This window comes from Tigriopus californicus, chromosome 6, assembly GCF_007210705.1.
Source record: "Tigriopus californicus strain San Diego chromosome 6, Tcal_SD_v2.1, whole genome shotgun sequence".
Classification (NCBI taxonomy): domain Eukaryota; kingdom Metazoa; phylum Arthropoda; class Copepoda; order Harpacticoida; family Harpacticidae; genus Tigriopus; species Tigriopus californicus.
This window is the reverse complement of record NC_081445.1, coordinates 3,928,921-3,937,941: the sequence shown is the minus strand read 5'-3', so window position 1 is coordinate 3,937,941 and position 9,021 is coordinate 3,928,921. Positions and strand designations below refer to the sequence as shown.

General features: G+C 38.8%; 2 protein-coding genes across 3 annotated transcripts in view; one reads left to right on the top strand and one right to left on the bottom strand.

Annotated features, from left to right (window-relative positions):
* Window positions 1-873: 873 nt before the first annotated feature.
* The window catches only part of LOC131882686 (uncharacterized), a gene marked incomplete in the record, with an annotated part of 11,204 nt that continues 3,056 nt past the window's right edge, over window positions 874-9,021 (bottom strand). The window contains 7 exon segments of the mRNA XM_059229919.1: window positions 874-1,059; window positions 1,142-1,216; window positions 3,405-3,515; window positions 3,577-3,746; window positions 7,165-7,263; window positions 8,475-8,604; window positions 8,676-8,736. Of these exon segments, the coding sequence (XP_059085902.1) occupies window positions 1,025-1,059; window positions 1,142-1,216; window positions 3,405-3,515; window positions 3,577-3,746; window positions 7,165-7,263; window positions 8,475-8,604; window positions 8,676-8,736 (681 nt within the window).
* LOC131882682 (uncharacterized) overlaps window positions 8,743-9,021 on the top strand; it is a 10,787-nt gene continuing 10,508 nt past the window's right edge. The window contains exon 1 of one of the 2 annotated variants that reach the window (XM_059229916.1): window positions 8,743-8,969. The gene's annotated coding sequence lies outside the window, so the exon portion shown is untranslated. Of the gene's footprint in view, window positions 8,975-9,021 lie in introns of both variants that reach the window. The other variant, XM_059229914.1, reaches the window with a different exon arrangement.

Genomic DNA, 9,021 nt, shown 5'->3' with positions numbered 1-9,021 from the left:
GGGGAACTCGGTACTGATGGGATCAAATAAATAATCACGGGAGGTTGCGACTAGGGCTACCAATTGACATTTTCAGTGGCATTTTGCATGACCAGCAGAATATCAGAAACCCGTTAGTTACTCACAAAAAGTAACCCTGATTTTTCTTCGATCAAACCAGGGTTACCTTTTAGCTTCAAGTGAACCTTATACCTGATGTTGGAAGCGACTGTTGCTGACATTTTCCTAGCTTTCTGGCAATTCTGATTTTGAAAATTTATTTGATCCTATCACTAGAACTCGGGAGATATGGTCAAAGTTATATAGTAAACAATACATAAAATTCGAATTGTCGGCCTGCTTTTGGTCAGCTACATAAGCCTTTGACCACAGACCATATTATGACTAGACCTCGCATAGCGCAAGGAAAAATGCGATTACTTGCCTTCATCAGCTGGTACATAAATTTTGGTGTACAGTGACTCATGCTTTTTCATTGGCCAGCGTGGCCGGATTCAGAGTGAGCTTGTCACTGATAGCGTTCGTTGAAGGCCCAGCGATTGTAGGTCGTTAGTACTGATCAGGCAGTCACCCTCCTCTTTTTTGGTGTACAGAGTTGTTGCCACAAAATCCATTTACCTCTGCACTGAGGTCGGGCCAATGCGACATCTAGTCGTTATATGATCTGTGCCTTTGACAACATCACTTTGAAACGAAACACTGAACAGCTAAAAAGCATAAAATTGCCTGCCTCTAGTGAAGGGATCTACATTCCTTATTCTATTACTGCAATTCGAAGTGTGACTCAGAGTAGTTATGGCCGAGAGCAGGGCCGATTTGGCGGGGAGCTCATTCGCAGTCCATATCTCTAGAAGTCCGTGGTATAACAAACAATGGAATCATGTAACATTTACTGACAATGAGTGATGTAATACAAATTGAAAATGCTTGAACGGGTAAATTCCTGGATGTGCATGAGTAGGTCTTGAGTTCTATAAGAACCGAATTTTTCCTGATGTTCTTCATCCTCGTCGTTGTAGTCATTTTAGCATGGAATTTGCATATATTCCAGACAAAATCCTGCAAATTTTAATAAATCAGAATGTTAGCATAATCGTAATTGATTTAGAAGGGCTGAAAGAAAGGAATAATGAATACTTACCTCTAGAGCGAATAGCATTACTGGGATCGAGCGATACGTCTGTGACCACGTCAACTCGAAATGGAGGCGTGCAATCTGCGTGCAAGCAATGATACAGTGTATGTAAATCAAAAAGAAATCAGTTCATGATGCTAAAATTCACTCCAGTTCAATTAGTGATCAGATAGTGCTTAAGTTCACGTACAATTATCGATCTCCTCTTTCTAAAGCAAATGCCAAATGTAGTAGATACAACAGTGACAACGTTCAAACGGACTTTCCGAGTCCGCTTTTGGTACTTTAGCTGCGTGATTACAAAAACGTGGCGTTAAGCTGGATGGAAGGTTTGATAATCACCCTGACATTTTTCATAAAGTCTCACCTTTTTTACTTTCAATATAACAAGAGCAAGCCAAGCCAGCCACAGGCTAAAAGGAACCGAGGGGTTAATAACTTTTTCTATGATTATGGAAAGTTATTTTGTTTAAAGGTGAAGATGGCATGTTCAGTTTCAAACATTTGTACATAAACAACAGCCATACCAAAAAGCCCTGTGGACTTATGAAAAGGGCTTTGTTCACCACATTCCTAAGACAAAGGTCTTTAGATATGTTTGTTCATGTGGCAATGGTCAATAATTTTTGATAAGCTATAACACTGTTCTAAGTTTGTGAAGTGAGGAAATCTTCATTCAAGTTCATTCACAGCGATTCACAGCGATAATGGGTGGTGCTTGTCACATTTTACAGACATTTTAGAGAGACTTCAGCGTGACTTGTTTCACTCATTCAAATACTGGTCTTACATAGTTTTATTCTCTTTGCACTCAACCCTAGTGCCCTTCATTAAAAGAGTACAACATTAAGGTCAGAGTAATATTGCAGTTAATTTGGAACCTTCAATTATGTTCCAAATCATTGAGTTTGCATGGATCCCAGATCCAAACCAAACACATTTTTATAAATGTTTTTGCTTTAAGGGTTAGTTCAAAGGTTTAAGTTACTCTTCAGGCATCATTATCTGCAATCACAACAACACCAAATTCAAACAAGGTAGATTTAAATAGAAATATAGGAAGTGGCTCAACAACAGCATTTGAAACATTCAAAGTACGTTAAAGGGTGCCTGAGGGGTAGCTAAAGCCGTATATGAATGTAGAACCAGAGAATATTATATAAATATAAATGTTATGCAAAATGGCTATAAAGTGGTGTTTAAAACGTTCAAAGTACTTAAAGGGTACGCAAAAGGTAACTAAAACCATATATAACTCGCAGAGCCACAGACTTTTATCTAAATGTGTTTGGTTTGGATCTGGGGCCCTGGTAAACTTATTGTTTTGGAAAAAATTGAAGGTTCAAAATTAGATTGCTATGGTGGGCTGAACTCACTTAAGTACTCTTCTAAATACAGAGCCCTACTCAATCCATTCATATCTAATTAAAAACGGAACGCATGTAGGGCAAGGGTAAAAATGGTCCGTGATCTTCTTTGAATGAATCATGGTGTTGAGGATGACATTGATGATTCCGTAACGCAATGCTGCAAATTGATAATCACGCAACTAAAATACCAAAATCGGACTCTGAAAGTCCGTTTGACATTATATTTTGGGGTTCGACATCCATCCCATAGATGACATAATCCCTTGAAAGGAGTAGATTGGATAGTGCCCGACTTAATCCAATCTGCTCATTTCAAGGGATTATGCCATCTATGGGATGGATGTTAAACACCAAAATGTATAAATGTGGACGGTTTTGTAACGAGAGCGCAGGTTTCAAGGTCTTTTTATTTCAACACCTCATTCCCTACTCTATTTGTTATGAACTGGACCGCAGTCTAAAATAAGCCTCCCGACAAGGTACAATCTTAATGTACTGTCAACGATTCTAAGTTATACCATGGCTGTCAAGATTTTCTCGACTTCGAATTGAACTTTTTGACCTCCGACGATAGCTGAGACGAAAACATGCGGTGGCAGCACCATCAAGTGATCTATGTCTTATGTTATCTATGGTTGAACTATGTAGTCACAGTAAACAAAGCCATTTTTGGAATATTTCAGAACCTCCACCCGGTACCCTGTATTCGGAAAATAGCTCTTGAGAGGAATTTTAGGCCTCTCAACGCCACGCCACCTCTGTGAAAAAGCACATGCAGGACAATAGCAATTCTAGTTCATACCTCTCTCTCTCCAGGGGCACAAGTCTTCCGAAAAGTAAATGTCTTTTTACTTTATGCTGTATGAGTCCTAGTTTGCTAGCTAGCTACGTTTACTTACCACACACAATTGCGTGAGCCAGTTCACCGTTCCTGGGGTTAAAAACACTTCCACAATATCGGTTCACCAAAGGGCCATTTCCCCCACCGGGTTGACATCGGTTCGAGGAATCTAGATTGAAATTCATTGCATGAAACGATGATCACGTAAGGGATTCAAATTGTGAGAGCACCTGGAATGACGATATAGTCATTGCTGCAATTGTTATCAACCAAAGCATTCATGGCTATGACAATGTTCAGCGAGTAAACAAGAGCGTTGCCTTGGGTTCCGGGAGTCACGCCGCACACTTGATAGCGAATACAACACATATTACGCTCTTGTCGAATGCAGGCGGAGTATCTAAAACGAGTTCAAACTGTATTATAGAATAGTGTCCGGGTAATTCAAAATGCTTGATTTCCCGTCCCAATCTAACGGCATGGACGGTGCAAGTTGTGGATCAATTTTTCACTTCTGATGTCTCGTTCAAATCTCCAAACACTGAAAATCAGAATATCGATAACCCATATTCTTTATCATCGAGCTTGATGCATGAAATGTTTAAACAATCAGCAATAAACAATTTCTTTTCTTTTATGAGAACCGGTTTTGGGAGGTATAATATTCACTCTCATACACGCAAAGGATAGTGATGGGATCAAACAAATTTCCAAAATCAGGATCGCCAGAAAGCTAGGAAAGTCAAAGCACGGGTATTTTCTAACGTATCGTAGAATATCAGGGTTGGCCAAAAAGGTGACCCTGGTTTGATCGGAGAAAAATCAGGGTCACATTTGTGATTAACTAACGGGTTTTCGATCTTCCGCTAGTAATGCCGTATGCCATTGAAAATGTAAATTGGTAGCCCTACTTGCAACCTCCGGTGATTTTTTGTTTGGTCCCCATCAGTAGCAAAGGAAACCAAAGGGAATCTTTATTTCATGATTCAGTGCTTACGAAAGGCTGGAAAGAATATTTCCACACGTCAGGTTTTGAGCTTCAAGTGGTTTCAAATGGCTTCAAGTGAAAATCATTGAAAATCCTTGAAAACCGGTTGTCCTTAAAGAAAACTGCGTATTCAATAGCAGGGTCTCTCTTTGCATGTAGTTCATTCAAGTTCGGATTTCATAAAGTCGATATAGTCAACACCTAAAACGCGTGCAAGGTGTCTTGACCACATAGACTTTCTTCAAGGCTCAATTGTACAAACTTCTTGCAAAGAATGCACCCGCTATTGAATAAGTAGCTATTAGGCCAGTTTTTAAGCGGTTTAACGTATCCAGTTGAGTATAATAGAGTATAATCTAATCAAGTTTGCTAGAGTTTATGCTTCAGTACATGAATATACCATGAGGTACTAGTACGATGTCATAGCTGGAATGTGCCCTAAGTATAAACCAAGTGTAGTCAATGCATAAACAAATTAAGAAATTAAGTGCACTCCCATGGTTAAGTCGGATACAAGTCTAACAATTAAAAAACCGATGGATTGCAAGGTCATTCAATGTTCGAGTAGTGAGGATCTGTCCTACTTGGACTTCCTTGAATATGTTCACAACGTCAAGGCAATCCAGCAATACCGTAGTTCCGGGCGTCAGTCCCTAGGGTGCAATTGCGCGATCTGCAGGATGCAGTTGCCTCCAAGCCAAACGCTGACTGTGTCCGAGATCACGGGATGTCAAAATTCGCCTTCTGCCGCATTCTCGATCCAACGCGTGGTCAATTGGATCCCAAGCACGAAAACCCTCTTACTGTTCCCACCGCTCCAAGATTTTCTTGCTTCTTAAGACTGTTAGAGACTGCCAGCATACATCGGTGAGTTGCTGGAAACAAGGGCATTCAGTTGTCTCCATCGATGGCTATTCGATTCATCAATCAGGTGCATGAAACAAGAACTGATTCTAATCTTTGATGAATTCGTTTTTCGGGATGTAAGTAGCTCTCTGGTATCGTCAAATGTAGGCCGAGTATGTAGTTTCCCGATAGGCCCGAACAATGCCAAATTGCCCATGAGATCTCAGCTGAATTCAGTTTTCCTCCAGTTGATTGTGGTATCATTGAGCAATAGAAAACCAAGAATAAAGGTCCCTGCAACACCTGAATTGCCGACACAATTATTGAACGCCCAAAATAATTGACGACGAATTAACTGAAACGCATTTTAACGGCACGTTCCATTACGCAAAACCTCTGGTTGAAAAATGGAATTCATTACCTCCAGTAAGGGCGGTCAAAATTTCATCCTTGCTGGTTCCTTGTACTAATTCATCGGTAAGAAACCAACATGATTACGTTGGTTAAAGATGTGGAGGCCGAATCCAAACATCAAGTGAACATTCAAATTTAATAAATGGCCACTTACGAGACCATTGCTAAATTCCGGATCATGAAGTAGTCACCGTGGACAAGATGTGAGCTAGAATTCATACCTTCACCAAACGTTCTGGAGAAACAAGTGCCCGGCTGGTACATTCTGCTACCGAAAATTTGCCTAAAAGTGCCCGGAGTCCAAGAGTAATATTCCATTAGCTATCTCCTTAACGTATCTACCCAATTGGACCATGTGTACTTGCTTGGAAAACCAATTCCTTTACTTGCTCCAAAATGTATTGAATATATAGGTGAAGACCAAGGCATATCAATAGCATCAGAGAAACAAATAGATGAGAGCATTGATCAATTTCTCTTTGGACTATAATAACAGGGCTCGGAAAAACATGTTTTTTGGGGCAAATAATCAAGAAAGAAAATTTTGAAAGCATCAAACACTTTATTATAACAAGAAAACAATTACTTAAAAGCAAAAACGCCACATAAAAAGACAACATTAAGCTAATATTGTGAAAATTTGAAACAGTTGCCAAAGTTTTCAACCTATTTCATTATTTTAGAATCTTCGAAATCAAAAGGCCTTGAAGTTGTCTACTAACTTGGACTTCCAAATTAATACCCTAACCCATGTAGGTTTCTGGCTCAAGTTTGATTCCTCTGGGTGCTTTATTTCAGCTATCTCTCAGCGTGAAGAGACCTGGCAAAAATGCAAGTGACTTCAAATCTGCTCTTTTGCCTGTTAAGTATTGAGGTTCTATTTGCATTTTTAGGAGAAACTTGAGCTTTTGCTAAAAAGGCAAGCAATAATGGGAGAATTAGAGAACAACTACTACATTGCAACAAATCAAGAAGATTGGGACAATGCAGTAAGCAGCATTTAAAGTGGGTACAAAAACTATTTTTTACAACATATCTAATAAGTATCCGAACCATGGTAGCTGATTGGTCTAATGTACCCAATAGAGGCATGACTTGGGTTCCCAGAGGACTTGGGTTCGAATCCCGCCTTCGGAGAAAATCAAAGTAAAATTCGTGATCTTTTTCCTCAACCAGTCTTCAGAATCAATTGAACTAAATGTCAAGGTTTACACTTTTGAGCCCTCCAATCCCATCACACGCCCACCCTCCAAACACACACACACACACACACACACACATGCATTTTTTCTCATCAAAATTAGAAGTTTGAAGAATTTTTATTCATTTATTTATTTTTATTTCTTTGCGTGACAAAATCATTCAAAAAATTTAAAATTAATTTCAAATTTAAACAAATTTTCTCCTAGCCCTGATAATAACAAAGACTTGCACAATTATTTGCGTGGCGTATCCTATAATTAATGTTCTCAAATTCATGCAAACAAGATTTATTTGCATCCTAGACCCTTATCTGTTTACTTTTGTCGGTAATTGTTTTTCCTTTGGTGCAAGCATAAAATGGTACTACCTTTGATTTGGAAGATGCGTCCCGGCTGCAGCGTCGTAGTTGAAGGTTCTTATTCTTCCCATGAAACCAGTCAGATATTGCAGACAACCGTTTGGAGGCCTAAAATCACAAGTGCATCAACGTGCTGAGACTTCTTTCGTTTTGATTTGGCAGGGCCATACAGATCTTTAACATTAACCATATAACATTAACTTATGTGAGAGTTCGAAGCATTGTTAGATTTCATCCTTGATGTTTCGTAGACATGTTGAGGAAATAGGTAAAATGAGTAAACTTTGGAACAAGTTTGTAGAAACCAAGGTTTTTGTTAGAAACCAATGCAAGATGCTCATACCTGATAAATCTTAACATTGTTTTACATTATCTCAACTTGCTCTCCGTCATATTTTGGTTCAAGAATCAAGAATAAATTTTCAAGCAAGCTGGTTATCAATGCAATTGTGCGACCTTTTTGTCTTTAATTGAAGTGTCCAAAATCAAAGTAACCGGTATTTCTATGGCCATCGAAATCTGTTTGAAATTATCAACTCCTGAGATCCAAACACTCCTTTTTACGTATGTCTGAAAATATTTGCCTTCAGCCTCAAGCAACCTTGACAAAGCGCATTTCAGTTTGCCTATTTTGCAAGTGCTAATCCAAATATTAGATTTATACATTATCGACTTTAAGAATGGATCCTTTTTGTTCAAGACTCAGAGTTCTTAATTTCATAGTATGTAATGGAACCGGGTTTAAAATTGAAGATCTTCAGGGGTTTCTAAGAAATGTGAGAAAAATTGAAAAAAAAATACCATATCTGGCCCCGACTAATAACCACTAGCTGCATATTCTTGGAGGCAGATAATTTTTTTTTGAGGACAGGGTTGTATATTGAAACGAATAGGAGTGACTGAATTAGTTGGAAACTGAACAAGATACAAACTTTTCCGAATCTTTTGTTGGAAAATCTTAGTATGAGAAAACACTTGCAATTGATAAATATGAAAAAAAAACAGAAAGTTCCACCAAAATGTGAAAGAGCAATTTGTCGAGCTAAAACTTAAATCAAATATGGATGCGTGTTTCTTGTCTTGAAATTTTCAAATAATATCAAACAAAAGTGCATAACATTGTTGAAAACACCCTCATGCATTAAGTAAGCTCTTATCTCTGTACTCTACAAACTCTTGCTTAGTTGAAGGGAAAAAACGTGACGTGCTTTGCCCTACATAATTATTTTTTCCCGACGTACACGAGGATATCAATCACATCATTAGATCGCCCTAGAGTAAAAGCAATGGAGCTTGTAACTTCACTTCATATCACTCACGCCGCATTTGATCCACAGGGAATTTGTGTCACTTTGATGTCCCATTGGCGGGTATTCCCTGCTATCTCACTCGCGAATGCAAAATTCAATGTGGCGGCATTTTCTCCTAATCCTCCCACATCCGCATACACTAAAAAGATGATTGAGATATGGGTTATTTGCGATTAAAAGGGTAGAAGAAGTCAAGTTTGATTTCTCAACTGTGATAGCCGGTATTCACTCCACAGAGAATAGGAAGGGAATTGGCGATTTGACTGGAGGTCTACAAAACAAGAATAATTACAACAAGCCTTCCAAGACTCCATCTCGATAATGATTAGGTTCCAAGACAAGTTCTGTTCAGTTCATAATGTGAATAGTTTTCAATTCATTCCAGCAAGCGTCAGTTTTGTCACTCACCAGAACAGCAAAAAAATCCACGCAAGTAGCCTCATCCGTGGTTCCCCTTATCCAGAAGTACTCAAAGTCCAGTCGAATGGAGCAAACACCTAAAATGTACGGTCAGTATTGCACATTTCATGTTACAACTCTATAATCTTGTACTCAC